General features: G+C 39.5%; 1 protein-coding gene and 1 non-coding gene across 2 annotated transcripts in view; one reads left to right on the plus strand and one right to left on the minus strand.

The window, feature by feature from the left end:
- Window positions 1–1235: 1235 nt before the first annotated feature.
- KCNH5 (potassium voltage-gated channel subfamily H member 5) overlaps window positions 1236–24040 on the plus strand; it is a 390609-nt gene continuing 367804 nt past the window's right edge. The window contains exon 1 of the mRNA XM_055436081.2: window positions 1236–1308. Coding sequence (XP_055292056.2) covers window positions 1236–1308 — 73 coding nt within the window. The remainder of the gene's footprint in view (window positions 1309–24040) is intronic.
- Window positions 22753–22824, minus strand: TRNAC-ACA (transfer RNA cysteine (anticodon ACA)). The gene has a single exon. It is a non-coding gene; the product is annotated as a tRNA-Cys (tRNA).

Consider the following 24040-nt stretch of genomic DNA (forward strand, 5'->3'; position numbering starts at 1 on the left):
GGTCCTGGGCAACTTCGCGCCCACCGCCTTCACAGTTTTTCCACCGCGAACGCTGCTCGCTGCACTCTCCTCTCGGAGGGTGAATTAGTCACCTTCTTCCCCTACTCGTTTCATTAAGTGCAACCTTTCCCGCAACTTAGCGGCCGCGGGGCTGGCCGCTCGCCTCGCGCTCCGCAGCCCTGGGAAGCATCCCGGTGCAGTCGCAGCGCCCCACCGCGCGCCAGACCCAGCCTGGGGTGCAGGGGCCACGTCCGTCCCCTCTCCCACCCCCGCAGCTCTGCGCTCGGACCTCATCTGGCTCTGGATCCAAGGCGTGGGCTAGGGCGGGTGCGGAGAGCTCCTCTGTTGAGCTCCGGGCGCCCAAGCCCAGAGGGGGGCAGCAGCAGCGTCAGGTGGCTGCTCTGCGTCCCCGCGCGCCGCCCAGTCAGTCCCCTTTCCGCTCTCAGCCTGGGCTGGAGCCGGGGATGATCAACACCTCCGGCCCGGCAGCCGCGTTCCCGGGCGCAGTCGGGACTCGGGACCTTGGCAGGAGAAACCGAGATGTGACCCCCTCTGACTGCCCATTGCCCTCTTTGGCATCCTGCCTGCCTCTCCCCACTTTCTCGCCCTCTCCAGGGCCCCGTTGGACAGCGAGCGTTAGCCTCGATCTCCGGGGAGAGAAGAGCGGCCACCGGGCGCACAGCCGGGCAGAAGTTGGGCTCGGCCGGGCAGCCCTGAACCAGCCGCGCCAGAGGGGCGGATAAGGGAAGTGAGAGGAAGGGGCAGTAAAGGGTTCGGGAGACAGGGCTCTGAGTGGGCTCTTCCTGCTCCCTCGGCCCCGGTGGTCTGGGCAGGGGGAGAAATGCTGAGCCCGCGCCTAGGTGACCGCCGCCGCGACAACAGCCTCAGCGGCAGCTTCAGCATCAGCACCGGCGGGACAGCGACAGCGGGGGCGGCGCAGGCGCACTGTGCCCCGCGGAGCCTGCAGTTCCCGAGCCCCGTGCGCGGCACCGCCACAGTCTGGGCAGCGGCGGCCGGGGGAGTGCTACTACCATGAACTGCCTGGTCCTTCTCCCCAGAGCTGCTCATCCGGGTCGGGCTGGAGACACAGTCAGGGGACCCCGCCGCCGCCGCCGCGCCCGCTCTTCTTTCGGCTTGATCTTCTCTTCCACCTTTTCCTCTTCTTGCTCCACCTTCTCTTCCTGCAACCCCCCCTCCCCCGCCGCGGATCCTGGCCGCTGCTCTTTAGACCCAGGATGCCGGGGGGCAAGAGAGGGCTGGTGGCACCGCAGAACACGTTTCTGGAAAACATCGTCAGGCGCTCCAGTGGTAAGAAGAGTTACAGTCGGAACACCCCTCCACCTGCATCCTGCCCACCCACGCCCCCCATCCACCTCAGCTCATCCCTCTCCCAAGGGGGGAGGGGGATACGGACGGCCCTTCCCAGTGGCTTCAGTTACCGGCTGGACCTGATGTGAGGTGGGGGTGGGAACGTGGTGGCAGAAGGAAAGTTTGTTGCAGCCCCTCCCCAAGACGTACTCACCCCCCTCCCACCTGTCCAGAGCCGGGAGCAGAGGAAGTCGAAGGGGAGCAGCGAATAGGGGGGAGGTACAGCTGGAGAACAGAGTTGAGTTTGTTGAGGGATGTCTTTCTGGTTCATCTTTCCACCACATTTTTTTTTTTTTTTTTAATCTAATAGGCTGCAGAGACTGATCGAATTTTTAATCTCGGTGGAAGGGCTTCCCTTAAGTTGGGAATGGCTGTGAAAGTGGCTCCTTAAGATTTAAGTCTCTGGACTGGCTTTCAGGCCCAACGGGCACCGTTGAAAGCAGCCTAGTGTTTGGGAGGGTGCTTGGAGTTGAACCTAAGAAAGAGCCGGTTCTGGAAAAAGGGAAAGGCGATTATTTTGGTCAAATTTGAAGTTTCTTTTTTCTGAGGCATTGGTCTATGTTGATCTATATATTTGATTTGACTTAAACAGGAGAAATGTAGAAGGGGAGCAATAGCTACTGTGCTTTTAAAGTAACTAAAGAAACAATTTTAAAAATGCCGACCTACCTTGCAACTGAGGCTAGGGTTTTCTTGCCTTAAAGTGACTTTAAATTTCTGTCGATTTGTGCATTCATTTCCTCTAAGATATCTGAATGGGGATGGTTATATATTTCACCTTTTAGGACCTTGTAAACTTTGCATTTTATTGAAATATACATCTTCTACTTGTTTTCAAATCTTTTATATAATTTTTAATTTTACAAGCAAGATATGTAAAATATGCTTTAAAGTTGTTCCTTTTTTCCTTCAGAAGCCAGTTATTTTATTTTGAGATCCTTTGCTTGGAGAATTATGAGAAAGACATTTCTGCATATTAATTACAGTAGAGCTTGGACTAAAGCAATGGAAATGCTCTATGCAGTTCCATAATCATTGCTTAATCATTCATTCATTCATTCAATTAAACAATATTTATTTGGATGCCTTATACAAGAGACACTCTGTGGGGTCCTTTGGATAAAAAATGATTAAGACACTTCTGCTTTCAAAAAGCTCCCTGCTTAGTGGGCAAGACAGAGAGAGGCACAGTTGTGCTTTTCCTGAATTGGTAGATTAGGTTGTGTTAATTCTTAGGATATAATCTCTTCTAAAACTAGGTTTGCAAATATTTCCCTTGATTTTGGGACTGTAATGTAAGTGTCCCAAGGTACTTTTCGTTAATCTCTGACATGGTATTAGGCTTTAATTTGTGACTTTTGACTTTATTTCTTCCTATTTTATCAATGCCTGTTTCAAGTTTTGAACTGACTTTTTGGGGTTGGAAAAAATGGCTAATAGGCCTGGTCTAGTTTTAAAAAATAACTATAATATTTTTAGCCATTCCAGTGTGATTTTGAATGTGTGTTTGATTTTTTAATGATAATAGAAAATAACTCATTATGGTAGACAATTTATATGTTTATACATTATTTCTTATATTAATATTGTATAGAAACCTGGAGTACAAAGAGATATTACTGTTAAAACAACCAGTTTGAAAAATTTCAAGTTTATTGGAATTAGCTGTTTAAGATAGAGCCCTTTTTTTCAGCTTTCTCATCCTCTTGGGTTATTTCAACTCCATGCAATTTGGTCTGCAAGAGGACTTTTAAGAGAAGGCCTTAAAAAAATCTGGAGGGTTCTCTATTGCTCTACATGGTAACTAGAAAGTAGATGAGAATTGACTGAAGTTTACTCTTATAGCATCTTTGGATGAAACTTCTTATACTGAAACTATGAGCCAGTTTGCAGAATATCTTTTATTTCTGATATATCATGAAATTATGACTTATTTTATGTGGCTTAGAAATAGCTGCTTCTATTGCCTCCATTTTAAATCCACTATCCAAATTAATGAACATTTTATCTTTTTTACACTTCATGTTATAATTGCTTCACTGGTTTAATGTTTCTTTCCATGGATAGCACCAAGTACAAATGAAAATTCATGTGTTTTCGCATTTTAAATATCACCTCTAATTGCTTGTGGTTGACTTACAATACAGCTACTCAAAACCTCTCAGCTTTGTTTGAAATGTGTTAGATATTTGAGGTAAGTATATGTCCTGTGTATGTAATCAGTACTGGAATGTCTCAATGCCACTTACACAGGATGTACCTCAACAAGTGAGAATTACAGTGTTAAATTTTGCGGGAATATCCCACATTTGTTATCTCTTCTATATGATTTGGCAGAGAAATCAAAAAATTCATTGTGAGAAATTGTTTAATTGAGATTAACAGAAAATACCCGTCAGGGTTCTCACAGATGAATTGAGTTTGTCACAGTAAAGATTTCATTATTCAATAACTTAACAACATTGAAAGTGATGTATTGGCAGAGCTTTAGTGGGAAAAAAAAGGAAGCGGTACTCCCAATATATTTAAGAATTGAAGAAAGTTGGTTTGGGATTGGCTATTTACCTGTACTCCATGAAATTCTTCTCTTTCTGACACAACCTCATTTTCTTCTCATGAAAAGATCAGCTCTTTTAGTGAGAATCAGATGGAGTAGAAACACATGTAGAGATGCACACAGATACAATACAGACAGGTATCCACTCAGACACAAAGATAGATGCAGAGGAAATACATTCTTTCACACACTCAGTGGGCAAAAGAGAGATGTAAAAAGTAGCAGAATTCAGAGAGGGAGGGAAGGAGAAGTAGGGGAGAGAGAAAAGGAGGGATACGAGCTTTTAGTTATTAGGCTATCACTAATGAGCTGAAATCACAGTCAATTAGAAACCCATCAGAATACTTCTTGGTGAAGAACAAAAGAGCAAGAAGTGTGATATATTTGGGTATAGTTTTTAAACACGAGGATTTCCTAATAGATGTTCCAAACTCCTCAGTTGCAGTTTTCCAGAATAACGGTGCTGTATTCTTTGCCCTAGAGTGGCACTATAGCCTATTTGCTGTTATTTTACGCTTCTCGAGATTGGATTTTTATTTTCCTTATTTAGTTGACTCAGTCTGTTATGGGAAAGCATTTCAAATTGTTATTGGTGATTCAAAGTCTATAAAATAAAATAATGAGGGCCATTGAGTAGGATGGATACAAACATACTATATAGCCAAATACCCAAATGGTAGAAGTAGGAAATTCCTATTTTTAGTTTTAAGATAAAAGATAAGATAATTTTTCAGACAAATAAAAGGAATTACAGTCATTACATGTGATTCTAATAGGCAGAGAGTGCATATTATATACTCCAAGAAGTTGTAAAGGTCAGGAGCATAAATGCAATAGCAAGATTTAGATACATTTTTGGCTAGGAAAATCAAAATATGTAGTTAGGAAGATAAAGTTTAGGAACTATGTGGTAAGTTCATTATAGGCATGCGATGTCTCATAGAAGGCTTCCATCCAAAGTGCTTACTGACTGAATGTGTGACTGAAACATTGTTAGGTTAGCTTTACTTATTTAAATTTCAGTATTTTTGTAAGCTCTTCATCCATATATTTTGGGCTGTAGGGAGCAGTACACTTATGGGTACAGGGTAGGTACCTGAGAGAAAGTAGCAGTTTTTTTTTGAGACTTTTAGGTGGAAGTTTAGATTTAAACAAAACAAAATATCTCCAAGGCCTTCAATGTGATTACTGCTTTGGGCAGTACATTTTTGTGTATATGTTGTCTTTGATTCCTTAGCAAATAGGCAGACATTATTAGTTTATTAAACCAGTTGCCATTTTGAAATTTTTAACTATAAAAGTAATTTCTTTTTAATTCGAATACAGCTATTGTTCTTTAATATTTTAGATATTAGGAAAAGCTAGAAGTGTTTTCTTTTTAGAGGAAAAAAAAAGGGGCTCAGGAAAGAAGAAAACAGAAAAAGCAGTATTTTATGAATTGCTTAACCTTCAAGAGAAGCAACTCAGTATACTCAGTTTTCCATTTTACTTGAAATACCTCCCCAAGTACTTTCTTTGCTCTTGCCAATCGGAAAATCTAAAATAATTTTTGTTCTATAGTTAATATTTGTAAAAACTGAGATCTTAAATGAGATCCTATAGGAGAGGAAGTAGAAAACTAGTGATTTAAAAACAAAATAAAGAAATAATGACTCCTAGTTATCATCCAATTTAAAGAAATGAAGGACAACTTTTTTTTTTTGGTATAGAGTACTTGATATTTTTTCTTGAAAGATCTAAAACATTCTTCAGGGGATATTGATAAAACCACTTAGAATTTCTGAAGCTTTGGTTTATCCAAGTCTTATGATGTATCAGTTCTACTTTTAAAATATCATAGAGGTTGAAATTACACTGACCACTTCCTAAATTATATTTATAAGTAAGCCAGAGGATTGTCCCATTCTTCAGAGTCCACATTGCCTTATATAACAGATGCAGTACTTTGTTGACTAGGGAGCTGCTTATCCCAGGACATCCTTGTATTCACTAGAAATTGCTCTGTTTGTCTACCTTTTGCTTGATTCCAGAAGTAGTTCAGTTCAGTTCAGTCGCTCAGTTGTGTCCAACCCTTTGCGACCCCATGAACTGCAGAGGTAGAGTGTATAAGAAATCCACACACTTGGCCATTTGTCAACTGCCCTACTAAAAGAAACCTATAGCACAGTATTTTATAGAGGAGAAGGGAGTAGCTATGATTGTTTTGACAGTGACTGAGTAAATTTCTGTAAAGGAGTCTTTTAGTTTAGTCAATGTTTATCTTTTGCTTTCATTGTTAATAACAGCTGCTTGCTAGCATGGAGGAACAACAATGCTTCCACATTCTCCAGCCTTTAGTCTAGGAAAAGGTTGCACTGTTCTCCAGAGTACTGTAGTTAAGATTCACCACAAGAGGGCACTATAGGTTCTGCCACAGGTAAACGAATTTATATCTATTTCTCTTTTCTGTCCTTTTCCTCAAGTTTGGGGGTTAAAAATCAATGAAGTTAGTTGTTACTCTTGGCAGAAAATATCTAAAATAGAAGACCTATAAGAAAGTGAAATGAATAAAGGAATTGCAATCTTATGTTAGTTGATGATAGCCAACATTTTCTGACTGACTGAAAGTGATATTAGTGAAAACAGTTTATGGTAACAAATTCAAATTTTAAATTAGTATAACATTCACTTTAACAGATGAACAAAATGTTATTGTAACCATCTCAGTGTGGTGATAATATATACAAAATATGAAGTTTGGCAGAATAATTATGTATAAATAATGTTCACATTAGAAGGATGAATACATATTTTCTGCTTCAACAAAAAATTTCCTCATCAGATGTCTTAATATAGTTTTGATTAAGTTTGATCAAGTAGAATCAGTTCATGATAGTGCTTTGATTTTATTAAAAGATAGTTTACAGATTTACAGATACTTACCTAGGATGTTACATGATTCTAGTAGTTCAATGTTATGCAAACTTTAAAAATAAAATACAGAGCTAAAATAAATATTCTTCAAAGTTTTCCAAACTTACTCAACTCTCAAAAAATATGATTGGAGGTATAGTACTCTTTTAAGAGGTTTTATTTCTTGTCCATCATCTTGGCTTTAGGGATTTTTTTTTTTTTCTTTTTGGTAGGGTTAGAAACCATATTTTGAGAGATGCTCTGAAATGTCCCAAACAAAATCAAGTTTTAGTGGGGAAAATTAAAATGTATCATACAGTACTTTTATGAATAACAGATACAGTGCGAAAGCAAATAAACCTGAATAACAAGTCACAAAACCAGTGGTGATTATCGTGGAAATTGATGTAAAAGAAAGTAGTCTTTATGTGTTGTAAGAAGTGGACATTTGTAAAATATTTTTCTGTACTAGTAGAATTTTAAAAGCTCCAGTCTCATGTTCTTGCCACACACACAATAAAGCAAAGTAGTAACTATGTGAAATGATGGACATGCTGATTAGCTTGATTGTATACAATATCAAATCATCAAGTTATATACTTTAAATGTGTACAATTTTTATTTGTCAGTTATACCTCAGCAAGCCTGAAAAAACACCCTCAGTGTGTTTCACCATATACGCTAGCTTAATAATGTAGGATATAACTCCTTTTCATCATTGAAGAATGACTAAAAAGAGTCATTTGAATAGTCTCATTTTATATAATGTAGATGTTTTAATATTGGAAAGACTTGGTCTTGAAAGCTATTTGATCATATGAACAATATTGTCACATATTTCAGAGTGCATTTTAGACATTATTTTAGTATTTGGTTGTTTATGAATATTATTACTAATGCAAATAAGTATTTGTATACATTCTAGATAATGGTTTTTTGATATATTAAGCTTTCACATGGGAAAAGATAAGGAAATTAAATAAAAAGTGAAATAATTTATGAAGGAAGAGTGGTTGAAAAGCAATTTGAAATCTTATTGAAATGGATTTCTTTCTTTTTTGGGTTTGGTCCCATCGGAGAAACGTAAGTACTAAGTCCTATTGATTTCACAAGATATATGATTTTAGATCTGGGCTTAGGTGCACAATCAGCAGTTTCTAGAGATAATGACAAATAACTGGGAAGTCAGGGAAGTGTTGGTATATGGACTAAGCTTCTTGAGGATACGGGTTATACCTTACACATACTTTTATGTCCTCCACTGTGAAGAGCACATCATACTATGTACTAGTTGAATAAATGTTTTTTATTTTGTCTCCTAAATTAACCAAGTCTAGAATTGATGTTTTTCTAAAACACTGTCGATTAAATCTATTAGGAAAGGTTGTATCAGTAATTGCATAGTTTAAAATATTTAGATAACCAGTATGTAGATCTGAGCATGGAAATCACACTGAACGCGGAAAATCAGATGGGACTCCTGCGAGCATGAGAGGTGAATGTGTGAGTGAGCTCGTTCATCTCTTATTGCAACTGGATAAACAGCTGACATGTTTCCTATTGTTTTTTGTTCTGATCGCCAAGGCTTAAAACGTGGACTATTTTATATAGAAAATAACTTTATAAATTTGTTGATTCTAATTAATTATTTTTGTAAAATGATTTTGCATTAGGAGTTGTTGATGGTAAGTTTTATCCTTGGGAATTGATCTATATCAATTTATGTATCTTCTGAGTTGAGTTCCACCTTGAGAAGCAGCTTGCAGTCCTGTGCAGTAATCAGAAGAAGAGCCAGGACAGATTTTGGCTTGTTAGAGCCTGCAGGGTCAGTCTCAGGTCACCAAGTTTGAACTGGAAAACAACTCACTTAGATTAAGAAAGGGCAAATGTTCATCTTTATCCTCATCTTTTCTGTAAGCCTTTTCATGTCTCCTGATATATTTTTAATTTGGGACAAATTATAGCACAATGAGTTTATTTTCATAGTGTTGAGAGAATAGAGAAATTTTTCAATGAGGATTAAACAGTCTGGGAATAAACTCACCTAAAATAACTCCCATCCTTTTGCTTGACCTTCATACTCTTTCTAGATAATCATTCACTAATTCGATAATTTGACATAAATTTGTTGAGTGCCCACCATGTGTTAGACTCTGATCTAAGCACTGGGGAAGCACACTGAACACAATGATACAACTCACGTTTCCTCCCCACCCCCTTTGTTTTCTGTGATGGGCAGTGGACACACTGGTTAGGCACTGTAGGTTCTGGAGGCTTGCATTAAAGTCCTGGCTCTGATGCTTACTAGCTCTGTGATGAACTTGTCTGTCCCTCATTTTCTGCTCTGCAAAATGCAAGTAATAATAGTGCCTAGCTTATGGTGCTGAAGTGAGGATTGCTGCTGCTGCTGCTAAGTCACTTCAGTCGTGTCCGACTCTGTGTGACCCCATAGACGGAAGCCCACCAGGCTCCCCCTTCCCTGGGATTCTCCAGGCAAGAACACTGGAGTGGGTTGCCATTTCCTTCTCCAATGTGTGAAAGTGAAAAGTGAAAGTAAAGTCGCTCAGTCGTGTCTGACCCTTAGCGACCCCACGGACTGCAGCCTACCAGGCTCCTCCATCCATGGGATTTTCTAGGCAAGAGTACTGGAGTGGCTTGCCATTGCCTTCTCCGGAAGTGAGGATTAAATGAGAAGATATGTGCAAAGTGCTGAGAACAGAGTCTGGCACTTAACAAGTTCCATGTCAGCGTTAGTGTAGCTAGTTATTGTTATTTTTTAGATGTTTAACACTTTGACTGCACCATTTGTAGTTGATGCCTTTAATTCTTGGTCACCACTTCCTTTCGAACCTCCTTTCAGTGGATTTCTGACTAAATTGTAATGTTGAGACTTCCTAGAAGGTTCAGTTCAATTCACTTCAGTCACTCAGTCGTGTCTGACTCTTTGCGACCCCATGAATTGCAGAATGCTAGGCCTCCCTGTCCAGCACCGACTCCCGGAGTTCATCCAAACTCATGTGCATCGAGTTGGTGATGCCATCCAGCCATCTCATCATCATATCGTCCCCTTCTCCTCCTGCCCCCAATCCCTCCCGGCATCAGGGTCTTTTCCAATGTGTCAGCTCTTCGCATGAGGTGGCCAAAGTATTGGATTTTCAGACTCAGCATCAGTTCTTCCAATGAACACCCAGGACTGGTCTCCTTTAGGATGGACTGGTCGGATCTCCTTGTAGTCCAAGGGACTCGCAAGAGTCTTCTCCAGCACCATAGTTCAAAAGCATCAATTCTTCGGCACTCAGCTTTCTTCACAGTCCAACTCTCACATCCATACATCACCACTGGAAAAACTATAGCCTTGACTAGATGGACCTTTGTTGGCAAAGTAATATCTCTGCTTTTTAATATGCTATCTAGGTTGGTCATAACTTTCCTTCCAAGGAGAAAGTGTCTTTTAATTTCATGGCTGCAGTCAGCACCTGCAGTGATTTTGGAGCCCAAAAAAATAAAAGTCTGACACTTTCTACTGTTTCCCCATCTATTTCCCATGAAGTGATGGGACCAGATGCCATGATCTTAGTTTTCTGAATGTTAAGCTTTAAGTCAACTTTTTCACTCTCCTCTTCCCCTTTCATCAAGAGGCTTTTTAGTTCCTCTTCACTTTCTGCCATAAGGGTGGCTGCTGCTGCTGCCAAGTTGCTACAGTCGTAGACGGCAGCCCACCAGTCTCTGCCATCCCTGGGATTCTCCAGGCAAGAACACTGGAGTGGGTTGCCATTTCCTTCTCCAATGTGTGAAAGTGAAAAGTGAAAGTGAAGTTGCTCAGTCTTGTCCGACTAGTAGCGACCCCATGGACTGTAGCCCAACCAGGCTCCTCTGTCCATGGGATTTTCTAGGCAACAGTACTGGAGTGGCTTGCCATTGCCTTTTGTCATCTGCATATCTGAGGTTATTGATATTTCTCGCGGCAATCTTGATTCCAGCTTGTGCTTCTTCCAGCCCAGCGTTTCTCATGATGTACTCTGCATATAAGTTAAATAAGCTGGGTGACAATATACAGCCTTGACGTACTCATTTTCTTATTTGGAACCAGTCTGTTGTTCCATGTCCAGTTCTAACTGTTGCTTCCTGACCTGCATACAGGTTTCTTAAGAGGCAGGTCAGGTGGTCTGGTATTCCCATCTCTTTCAGAATGTTCCACAGTTTATTGTGATCCACACAGTCAAAGTCTTTGGCATAGTCAATGAAGCAGAAATAGATGTTTTTCTGGAACTCTCTTGCTTTTTCGATGATCCAGTGGATTTTGGCAGTTTGATTTTTGGTTCCTCTGCCTTTTCTAAAACCAGCTTGAACATCTGGAAGTTCACAATTCACGTACTGCTGAAGCCTGGCTTGGAGAATTTTGAGCATTACTAGCATGTGAGATGAGTGCAATTGTGTGGTAGTTTGAACATTCTTTGGCATTGCCTTTCTTTGGGATTGGAATGAAAACTGACCTTTTCCAGTCCTAGAAGGTTACAAGTGAGCATTCTTGTGAATTCAGAAACCTTTCATTTGTCCATATTTTTCTAGTTTTGCTGGATTTTAGACTCTGCTCCCCTATCCTCTCCACACTTTTTGGCTTTCATGACTTTGTACTTCCTCTTGCCCTTTTTCCTTTCATTTTCTATTCTCTTTCCACCCCTTCCCTCCCATCCCCTCCTTTCTCCCCTCACAAAGGGGAGGTTCAACTCAGGTTCAACTTTCAACTGTCTTTCTTACATTTATATCCTTCTTTTCAGAGCAAGTTTTTCCTCTGTCATAATTTAAAATTTATCCTTTCTGTTCTCCTGTCCCATGTAACCAGTGGCCTACAGAATTTCTCCTGTGCTCCCCATAAATTATCTAAAACTCAGTGTGGTCATAGCATTGAATTTATCATTGTTTTTGGTGTCAAGCAGACTTACTTCCTTTGGTATTTCCCCATTTTTGTCAAAGGTGTCTTTAATATTTTAATCTTTCAGTCTAGAAATTTTAGGGTCATTTTTGGCTTCCCATGCAGTATAATACTAGTCTTACTTCCTAACCAGATTATTAATCTCTAGGGGTAAGAATTTTGCCATATATTCCTGCTGTACTCTTTATAGTGCTGGGTGCAGAGTGAGTGAATTCATGATCGTTCACTGTACTGACTCACCTCAGGGCGTGAGATGTATCCATAACTGGCATCATGTATGGCCAATGTGTACAAGTATGATGGACTAAAGTAGAGTTACAGGTTGAAAGAAGAGTTGCATCATTAACTGGGCCCAGAAACAAACAATCTCCTCTGAGAGTGAGGAATGAAAGGTGTGATATGTTCTTCTTGTTCATTCCTAAGCAGCCTTTTTTCCTACTAGAGCAACTATAGTCAAGGTAACCGGCCATCTTTCTGGAACTCTAGGGCAGAAAACAGTGCTCTCAACAGATAAAAGGCATTTCCATCCTGTCTCGACACAGACTTCCATCCTGACTCTAGCCATCGCTCCAGGTGACATCTAGGACTCTACAGGATTACAGTATTAATGATTACCTTGCAGGATTGCTGGAAAGATTCAGCAAATTCACAAATGTGGTGGCTCTGGCACTGTGCCTCATCAAGGGCTTAAAAAATATTCACCTGTTCCTATTTTTCTCTAAAGTAGGGGTGACTTTTTTTTTTTTTTTTAACCTGAAGAAAGCAAAGTATTAAATAGCCAAGATTTTCCTAAGTTTTATCCTGGTGGATCTAAGCTAAAGGCATTTGACTTCACTTTACCAAGGGCGTACTCCTTTGGAGAAAAAACCAAAACAAACAAACACCACTCTTCCCTACAATGACAACAACAAAAAACTACTACTTACAGTCAAAGAAGCATCAGTTCTTTTTGCCTCAGTAATTGGTAATGCTTGAATAAGCTCAAGAAGAAGGCAGAAATTTAGCTTCTTTTTGTAACTGGCTCAGTTAAATCTGGCCAAAGGAGAGAAATTTGAGTATGTGATCTGTATCTTTCCCTTGAATAATTAGCTCCTATTGCATAGATAGTAGAAATTACAAAAAAATATAGGACAAAGCTTTAGCAATTAATTGGGTTATAAATGTATCTAGAAAAGCCTTGCTTCTATTTTTCTACCAAGTGTAGAGGTTAGACTAGTCTTTTAGTTGAAATTCTTCATTAGTTATCTTGTCATTAGTGTTTGATAGCCTTAAAAGGTATACTCTAAAGGAAACAGAATCCCTTCATAACAGCTACAGTTCATTTGCAAAACAAGGTTTGTTTATTTGCAAGATTGAAAATGATGCTTAAACATTAAAAATGTAATACTTCTCCCCCCGATAAACATAACTTGACTATTTAGCTTCTGTACAAGATTATAAAACTAGTGAATATTTTACATCCTTATGTATTTTAAGAAATATCATTGTAATAAAATTCAGTAAAAATTTGTTTTTATCTACATGGGTGAAGATTTTCTGTTGTACTATGAGACTACAAATCACACAGGCCATCATTGCAGTTATCTTTTAATTTTAATGATGCTGACGAGTGTACTTTTAAGAAACATATCTTTCATGAAGAAAACACCAAAGTAGAAACCTTAATTGTTGGACATTCTTTTATGTGTATGTGTATAGAAATATTTTCTATAACAAAATTGCTATTTTCCTACCATTAGAATTTCGGAATATATGTTAAAAAAGCTAGTGAATCCTGAACCACTTTGGCTGGATGGAAAAATGAATTTATGCCATCAAAGAAACACAGAAACTTAAAAATGTACCTTTGATCTTGAAGGAGATGAAAAGTGGAAGCATATTTTTATCTTTGATGACAGCTGAACAAGTTTGAATAAATTAACAGATTTTTTTCGGCATATTTCAAACTCCCACAGTGATGGTCTGCTTAATGTTGCCAATATTATTATATAATAATTAGTCTCATTGTGAAAGGTACAAAGTGTTATGTGTCTACACACACACACATACTCAGGCACACACACATTTCTTTGATACAGAGCTGTAGGATAAAGGTATATTTGTGAGGAATGAAATATACCAGTCTTATATTCTATTATTGACATAGTAGAAATGGGTAACGCACCTACCAGAAATCAACATTGTGGATGTGGGCATGACATATAAATTATTTATGCTTTTGTTTAGCCATCTGCGCCAGGATTTTATTTAACCCAAATAAAATGTGCTATATGTGCCTCAGGGATTGTTCTGCAGAGTTTCTGTTCTCTGAAACTTAAATATATCTATAGATACCACTCAGCCAGAAGACAATTTTAAAAAGTAATATGTGCTGCATGATTTAAATTCACAAGTTTCCAGAGTTCAGGGAAATCTGTGTTGGAACACCTAATCTTTTTTTTTTTTTTAACAGAACTGTTCATTCTTTGAAAAAAAAAATACCTAGCACAATCCTTATCTATATTCTTGACAATGTCTAGCATTGCTCTACTAGTTATTTATTGACTTTAGGAATAAGAATTTTTCTATTTGATTTGATCATTCAACAAACTTTTTTGGGTATACAGTGGTGAACCAACAGACATGATCTCTGCCCTCACAGAACTTGTAGTCTGGTGGGGAATCAGGCATTTCACCAACCCAAACCAAATATAAATTATAAATTGTGGTAAGCATTTTGAAGGAAAAGGGGAGGGTGCTGTGGTCAAGTGTATTAGAGACTAATTTTGACTGGGAGATGGTGTCTGGGAGGACATTTCTGAGAAAGTAGTTGTTGAATTCAGGCCTAAAGTAAGAGATAAATAGATGATGAATGGACAGAAGAATATTTCAGACAGAGAAAGCTTGTAAACAGTTCTAAGAAGAAAGAGAAAATGAGTGGCTGGGTTTGTGAAGCTTAGAAGCTGGTGTAGTTGCATCTCAGTGGACAAGGAAAGAGAAATGTGGAAAGCCAGGGTGGAGAGACAGAAACCTGACTATTCAGGGAAAGGCTTTTGCATTGTATTCCAAGTGCAGTGGACAGATCTTCTGGCTACAGGGGTCACTTGCTGTATAATGGCAAGTTGGGTTGGAGGAAAGAACAGTGCTAGTAGGGGACTAGCCTGGAGACTCTTGTGATAGTCCGGGCAAGAAATGGTGGCGTATTTTGCCTGGGATGGTACCTGTAGCATTTAAGAGAAGTGGGTGCTTCTGCTGGTAAATTTATTAGGGTTTAGTGATGAAGTTTGAACCAGTCCATTATTCCATGTCCAGTTCTAACTGATGCTTCTTGTCCTGCATATAGGTTTCTCAGGAGGCAGGTAAGGTGGTCTGATAGTCCAGTCTCTTCAAGAATATTCCATAGTTTGTTGTGATCCACATAGTCAAAGGTTTTAGCTTAGTCAATGAAGCAGAGGTAGATATTTTTCTGGAATTCCCTATGATCCAGTGGTTGTTGGCAGTTTGATCTCTGGTTCCCCTGCCTTTTCTAAATCCATCTTGTACATCTGGAAGTTCTCAGTTCATGTACTGCTGAAGCCTAGCTTGAAGGATTTTGAGCATTACCTTGCTAGTATGTGAAATAAGTGCAATTCTATGGTAATTTGAACATTCTTTGGCATTGTCTTTCTTTGGGATTGGAATGAAAACTAACTTATTCCAGTCCTGTGTCCACTGCTGAGTTTTCCAAATTTGCTGGAATATTGAGTGTAGCACTTTCACAGCATCATTTTTTTAGGATTTGAAATAACTCAGCTGGAATTCTATCACCTCCACTAGCTTTGTTTGTGCAATGCTTGCTAAGGCCCACTCAACTTCACACTCCAGGATATCTGGCTCTACGTGAATGACCGACTACACCATTGTGATTATCTGGGTGATTAAGACCTTTTTTTTACAGTTCTGTGTATTCTTGACACCTTTTCTTAATCTCTTCTGCTTCTATTAGGTCCTTGCCATTTCTGTCCCTTATTGTGCCCATCTTTGCATGAAATGTTCCCTTGGTATCTATAATTTTCTTAAGGATATCTCTAGTCTTTCCTATTCTATTGTTTCCTCTGTTTTGTTGCATTGTTCACTTAAGAAGGCTTTCTTATCGCTCCTTGCTTTTCTCTGGAATTCTGCATTCAGTTGGGTATATCTTTCCCTTTCTCCTTTGCCTTTCACTTTTCTTCTTTCCTAAGCTATTTGTAAGGCTTCCTCAGGCAACCACTTTGCCTTCTTGTATTTCTTTTTCTTTGGAATGGTTTTGGTCACCACTTTCTGTGCAGTGTTATGAACCTCCATCCATAGTTCTTCAGGCACTCTGTCTACCAGATCTAATCCCTTGAATCTGTTCATCACCTCCACTGTCTAATCACAAGGGATTTGAAAGAAAATAACCTACAGCCCAGATTACTGTACCCAGCAAGGATCTAATGCAAATATGAAGGAGAAATCAAAAGCTTTACAGACAAGCAAAAGCTGAGAGAATTCAGCATCACCAAACCAGCTCTCCAACAAATGCTAAAGGATCTTCTCTAGACAGGAAACACAGAAAGGGTGTATAAACTCGAACCCAAAACAATAAAGAAAATGGCAACAGGATCATACTTATCAATAATTACCTTCAACATAAATGGGTTGAATGCCCCAACCAAAAGACAAAAGCTGGCTGAATGGATACAAAAACAAGACCCCCATATATGTTGTCTACAAGAGACCCACCTCAAAACGAGGGACACATACAGACTGAAAGTGAAGGGCTGGAAAAAGATATTCCACGCAAATAGAGACCAAAAGAAAGCAGGAGTAGCAATACTCATATCAGATAAAATAGACTTTAAAACAAAGGCTGTGAAAAGAGACAAAGAAGGAAACTACATAATGATCAAAGGATCAATCCAAGAAGAAGAAATAACAATTATAAATATTTATGCACCCAACATAGAAGCACCGCAATATGTAAGACAATTACTAACAAGTATGAAAGGGGAAATTAACAACAACGCAATAATAGTGGGAGATTTTAATACCCCACTTACACCTATGGATAGATCAACTAAACAGAAAATTAACAAGAAAACACAAACTTTAAATGATACAATAGAGCAGTTAGACCTAATAAATATCTATAGGACATTTCACCTCAAAACAATGAATTTCACCTTTTTCTCAAGTGCACATGGAACCTTTTCCAGGATAGATCACATCCTGGGCCATAAATCTAGCCTTGGTAAATTCAAAAAAATTGAAATCATTCCAAGCATCTTTTCTGACCACAATGCAGTAAGGTTAGATCTCAATTACGGGAGAAAAACTATTAAATATGCCAACATATGGAGGCTGAACAACATGCTGCTGAATGACGAACAAATCATAGAAGAAATCAAAAGAGAAATCAAAATATGCATAGAAATGAATGAAAATGAAAACACGACAACCCAAAACCTCTGGGACACTGTAAAAGCAGTGCTAAGGGGGAAGTTCATAGCAATACAGGCACACCTCAAGAAACAAGAAAAAAGTCAACTAAATACCCTAACTCTACACCTAAAGAAACTAGAAAAGGAAGAAATGAAGAACCCCAGGGTTAGTAGAAGGAAAGAAATCTTAAAAATTCGGGCAGAAATAAATGCAAAAGAAACAAAAGAGGCCATAGCAAAAATCAACAAAACCAAAAGCTGGTTCTTTGAGAGGGTAAATAAAATTGACAAACCACTAGCCAGACTCATCAAGAAACAAAGGGAGAAAAACCAAATCAATAAAATTAGAAATGAAAATGGAGAGATCACAACCGACAACACAGAAATACAAAGGATCATTAGAGAATACTATCAGCAATTATATGCCAATAAAATGGACAACTTAGAAGAAATGGACTAATTCTTAGAAAAGTATAACTTTCCAAAACTGAACCAGGAAGAAATAGAAAATCTTAGACCCATCACAATCATGGAAATAGAAGCTGTAATCAGAAATCTTTCAGCAAACAAAACCCCAGGTCCAGACGGCTTCACAGCTGAATTCTACCAAAAATTTAGAGAAGAGCTAACACCTATTCTACTCAAACTCTTCCAGAAAATTGCTTAGGAAGGGAAACTTCCAAACTCATTCTATGAGGCCACCATCACCCTAATCCCAAAACCTGGTAAAGATCCCACAAAAAAAGAAAACTACAGGCCAATATCACTGATGAACATAGATGCAAAAATCCTTAACAAAATTCTAGCAATCAGAATCCAACAACACAGTAAGAAGATCATACATCATGACCAAGTGGGCTTTATCCCAGGAATGCAAGGATTCTTCAATATCCGCAAATCAATCAATGTAATATACCACATTAACAAACTGAAAAGTAAAAATCATATGATTATCTCAATAGCTGCAGAGAAAGCCTGCAACAAAATTCAACATCCATTTATGATAAAAACCCTCCAGAAGGTGGGAATAGAAGGAACATACCTCAACATAATAAAAACTATATATGACAAACCCACAGCAAACATTATCCTCAATGGTGAAAAACTGAAAGCATTTCCCCTAAAGTCAGGAACAAGACAAGGGTGCCCACTCTCACCACTGCTATTCAACATAGTTCTGGAAGTTTTGGCCACAGCAATCAGAGCAGAAAAAGACATAAAAGGAATCCAAATTGGAAAAGAAGAAGTAAAACTTTCACTGTTCGCTGATGACATGATCCTCTACACAGAAAACCCTAAAGACTCTACCAGAAAACTACTAGAGCTAATCAATGAATACAGTAAAGTTGCAGGATATAAAATCAACACAGAAATCCCTTGCATTCCTATACACTAATAATGAGAAAATAGAGAAATTATTGAAACTATTCCATTCACTGTTGCAATGAAAAGAATAAAATACTTAGGAATATATCTACCTAAAGAAACAAAAGACATGTACATAGAGAACTATAAAACACTGGTGAAAGAAATCAGAGAGGACACTAATAGATGGAGAAATATACCGTGTTTGTGGATTGGAAGAATAAATATTGTGAAAATGATTATACTACCCAAAGTAATTTATACATTCAATGCAATGCCTATCAAGCTACCAACGATATTTTTCACAGAGCTAGAACAAATAATCTCACAATTTGTATGGAAATACAAAAAACCTCGAATAGCCAAAGCAATCTTGAAGAAGAATGGAACTGGGGGAATCAACCTGCCAGACTTCAGGCTCTATTACAAAGCCACAGTCATCAAGACAGTATGGTACTGGCATAAAGACAGAAATATAGACCAATGGAACAAACTAGAAAGGCCAGAGATAAATACACGCACTTATGGACACCTCATCTTTGACAAAGGAGGCAAGAATATAAAATGGAGAAAAGACAGTCTCTTTAACAAGTGGTGCTGGGAAAACTGGTCAGCCACTTGTAAAAGAATGAAACTAGAACACTTCCTAACACCATACACAAAAATAAACTCAAAATGGATTAAAGATATAAATATAAGACCAGAAACTATAAAACTCCTAGAGGAGAACATAGGCAAAACACTCTCCAACATAAATCACAGCAGGATCCTCCATGACCCACCTCCCAGAATATTGGAAATAAAAGCAAAAATAAACAAATGGGACCTAATTAAAATCAAAAGCTTCTGCACAGCAAAGGAAACTATAAGCAAGGCGAAAAGACAGCCTTTAGAATGGGAGAAAATAATAGCAAATGAAACAACTGACAAAAAATTAATCTCTAAAATATACAAGCAGCTCCTACAGCTCAATTCCAGAAAAATAAATGACCCAATCAAAAAATGGGCCAAAGAACTAAACAGACATTTCTCCAAAGAAGACATAAAGATGGCTAACAAACACATGAAAAAATACTCAACATCCCTCATATACAGAGAAATGCTAATCAAAACCATAATGAGATACCATTTCACACCAGTCAGAATGGCTGCTATCCAAAAGTCTACATGCAATAAATGCTGGAGAGGGTGTGGAGAGAAGGGAACCCTCTTACACTGTTGGTGGGAATGCAAACTAGTACAGCCACTATGGAGAACAGTGTGGAGATTCCTTAAAAAACTGGTAATAGAACTGTCATATGATCCAGCAATCGCACTCCTGGGCATACACACCGAGGAAACCAGAATTGAAAGAGACATGTGTACACCAATGTTCATCGCAGCACTGTTTATAATAGCCAGGACATGGAAGCAACCTAGATGTCCATCTGCAGACGAATGGATAAGAAAGCTTTGGTACATATACACGATGGAGTATTCCGTTCCGTTCCTTTCCGTTCAGTCGCTCAGTCGTGTCTGACTCTTTGCGACCCCATGGACTGTAGCCTACCAGGCTTCTCCATCCATGGGATTCTTCAGGCAAGAATACTGGAGTGGGTTACCATTTCCTTCTCCAGGGGATCTTATTACTCAGCCATTAAAAAGAATGCATTTGAATCAGTCAGTTCTAATGAGGTGGATGAAACTAGAGCCTATTATACAGAGTGAAGTAAGCCAGAAAGAAAAACACCAATACAGTATACTAACGCATATATATGGAATTTATAAAAATGGAAATGACAACCCTGTATACGAGACAGCAAAAGAGACACAGATGTATAGAACAGTCTTTGGGACTCTGTGGGAGAGGGTGAGGGTGGGATGATTTTGGAGAATGGCATTGAAACATGTATATTATCATATGTGAAACGAATCGCCAGTTCAGGGTCGATGCATGATACAGGATGCTCGGGGCTGGTGTGCAGGAATGACCCAGAGGGAGGATAAGGGGAGGAGGGAGATGGGAGGGGGTTCAGGAAGGGGAACTCATGTACACCCGGGGCAGATTCATGTCAATGTATGGCAAAACCAACCAATATGATATTATAAAAAAGCCTCCAATAAAAATTAAAAAAAAAAATCACAAGGGATTGATTTAGGTCATACCCAAATGGCTTTCTTCAATTTGAGCCTGAATTTTGCAAAAGGATGAATTGCAATAAGTGATGAATTGGATGGTATGAATGAAGAGGTGTGAAGCATGGGGTTTTGGCTCAAGCACCTGGGAATAGATGGAGGTAGGGATGGAGATGGGGAAAACTGAGATGGAGAAAATTGGAAGATTACTAGGTATAGTGTGAAGCTCCAGATATCACCTGCATTATCACTTTGCCTTCTAGCTTCCTTTTCAGTCTTTGGAAGAAAATAATGCAGCCAAAAGAGCTTTGTTCAGTGTGATTGTGTACAGAAGTGATTTCTGTTTTCTTCTTTCAGAGGTTCAGAAAAGAGTGTCACAGGTCAGGTAATTAAGCTGATCAGTTTGGTTGTTTTGTGGATTAGAAACACGTAGCTTCAGATTTTAATAGGAGGCTGACTCATATGGGAGACAACATTCTGAGGGGTATGTATGTATGTTTCTTAAGTGGGGTTTTTAAATTGAAGTAAGTATAGTTGATTTATAATATTATATTAATTTCAGGAGTATAACATATTTAAAATTTTTATAGATTATACTACATTTAAAGTTATGATGAAATATTGGCTAAATGCTCTGTGCTGTACAACATAACTTGTAGCTTATTTATTTTATCAATAGTTTGTAGGTCAATCTCCTATCTCTATCTTGTCCCTTCTCCCTTCTCTCTCCCCATGGTAACCACTAGGTTGTTCTCTCTATCCAAAATAAAATTTTAAATAAAACCAAAGTTCTAAATCAAATGTAACTTTATAATGAATATTTGACAGTCAGTAGGTCAGCTGGTAAAAAATCCGCCTGCAATGCAGGAGACCCCAGTTCAATTCCTGGGGCAGGAAGATCCGCTGGAGAAGGGATAGGCTAACCACTCCAGTATTCTTGGGCTTCCCCGGTGGCTCGGATGGTAGAGCATCCGCTTGCAGTGCAGGAGACCTTTCAATTTCACTTTTCAGTGTTGAAATACACTTTTCAATCCCTTTTAGAAAACGTGATTAATTGGTTCATGAATTTCATTTTGTCGCTTTCAAGCTCCAAATTTCCCTTCTTGGCCACTGATCTTTGGAATTTGAATTCTCTTGCTCTTTGAGTCGGAGGATTGTGGAGGGCAGGGTAATACTTGGAGCTGTGAGAGTCTACACTCCAGTCCTTCTCTTCCAGTGCTCACATCATGGGTTTCACCTTTGTTGGAGGAACTCTATGCCAGGGTTTTAGGGCTTTCAGAATAAGAGTGATGACTGCTCGGTGATGTGCTTCTCCAAGGTTAGGACTAAATGGATATAATCAGAAGGAGAATCTGGTTGACTTTCTTCAGGAGCAGCTCTGCTAAGTCACTTCAGTCGTGTTCGACTCTGTGCGACCCCATAGACGGAGGCCCACCAGGCTCCCCCATCCCTGGGATTCTCCAGGCAAGAACACAGGAGTGGGTTGCCATTTCCTTCTCCAATGTGTGAAAGTGAAAAGTGAAAGTGAAGTCGCTCAGTCGTGTCCGACCCTTAGCGACCCCAGAGACTACAGCCAACCAGGCTCCTCCATCCATGGGATTTTCTAGGCAATAGTACTGGAATGGCTTGCCATTGCCTTCTCCGAGGAGCAGCTCTAGATCTTGGAAAAAGTAAATATATGAGCAAGTTTTATTCAGTGTTTCTGGCTTCTTTTTGTGAAGACCTTTCCTTTCCTACCTCCACTGCCTGTTTTCACTCTTCTTAGGACTCTATAGAATTCCTTTGTGTCTTGTAAAAGCAGAAGTGTTAGTCTCTCCGTTATGTCCGACTCTTTGCAATCTCATGGACTGGGGCACACCAGGCTCCTCTGTCCATGGAATCTACAGGCAAGAATACTGGAGTGGATGGCCATCCCCTTCTCCAGGGGATCTTCCTGACCCAGGGATCAAACCCTGGTCTCCTGGATTATGGTGAAGTGAAGCCTCTCAGTCATGTCCGACTCTAAGCAACCCCATGGACTGTAGTCTACCACGCTTCTCCATCCATGGGATTTTCCAGGCAAGAGTACTGGAGTGGGTTGCCATTTCCTTCTCCAGAGGATCTTCCCAACCCAGGGATCGAACCTGGGTCTCCTGCATTGTAGGCAGACGCTTTACCATCTGAGCCACCAGGGAAGTCCTGGATTATGGTTCAGTTCAGTTCAGTCGCTCAGTCGTGTCCGACTCTGCACGACCCCATGAATCACAGCACGCCAGGCCTCCCTGTCCATCACCAACTCCCGGAGTTCACTCAAACTCATGTCCACAGAGTCGGTGATGCCATCCAGCCATCTCATTCTCTGTCGTCCCCTTCTCTGTAGCACTTATTAAAATATCTGAAACTTTCTCTGTGCTTGTGTGGTGAAATACTCTCTAGGGTAATTTGCATAACAATGATGAGAAGAGAGAGAGGTTTAACCCCTCAACAGGTGTTCCATACTTGTTATTGTTTATGAAATTTCTGGATCAGAAAAGGGTGTAGTTTTCATTAAAATCAAAATAAATGAAACAAAAACCTCAATAAGCATCTAATCATGCCAGATACAGCTAATGTTGCAGTAGAGGAAAGGCATCATTTCCTAGAATTGCTATGGAAGGGGAGAAACATCTAATATGTTTTTATGTTGTTTTCATTGACGGAATATAACCTTTCTTCTTCCAGAAACTTCTGTCAGCAAAATTATTGACCTCATGGTTTGTACATGATCTCCTTTAGGAATGGGATTAATGTGTAGTGGTGTTAAATTGAATGTTGTTATTTTCCTGTTGTCTGAAGAAATAGCCCTGTAAAGAGGAAGGGCTTCCTTTATATTACATGAAAACAAAAGTTTAAACAGCAGTTCAGAAATATAATGGCGGAAGCGAAAGTCTTAGACAGTGAGACCTAATTCTATCTTTCTCCCCCACTAAATTCCCTTTACCTGTATTTGCCAAGTCTTCTAATGTTCCTGGCCAGCTTTCCTATGCTTAAAAGTAAGGAAAGGATGCACAGGATGAGTGTATTCATGAGCTTGGGGAATCACCTGATGACCTCACTAAAAAGCAGATTCTGATTCATTTGGTCTGGGGTGGGTCTCAGATTCTGCATTGCTCATAAACACCCAGGTGATACTGGTCTACACTTTGTGAGTAGCAAGATATGAGAGCAAAGTTTTCCAAACCTGACAGCATGAGGCTGATCTTTGTGGCTGTATTTTTGTGTGGCTGCCAACATTTAGGGTTTATTGAAGTAGATCATGGCCTCTTCACCCTGGCTGCATATTAGATCACTGAGAAGATTTAAATATTGATACTTATGCCTGTTTCTCACTCCAGATCCATGAAAATCACTCTTTTGAGAGGTGGGGCCCAG

This window comes from Moschus berezovskii, chromosome 9 (assembly GCF_049115385.1).
Source record: "Moschus berezovskii isolate FMDL1 chromosome 9, NW_MosBer_1.0, whole genome shotgun sequence".
NCBI lineage: Eukaryota > Metazoa > Chordata > Mammalia > Artiodactyla > Moschidae > Moschus > Moschus berezovskii.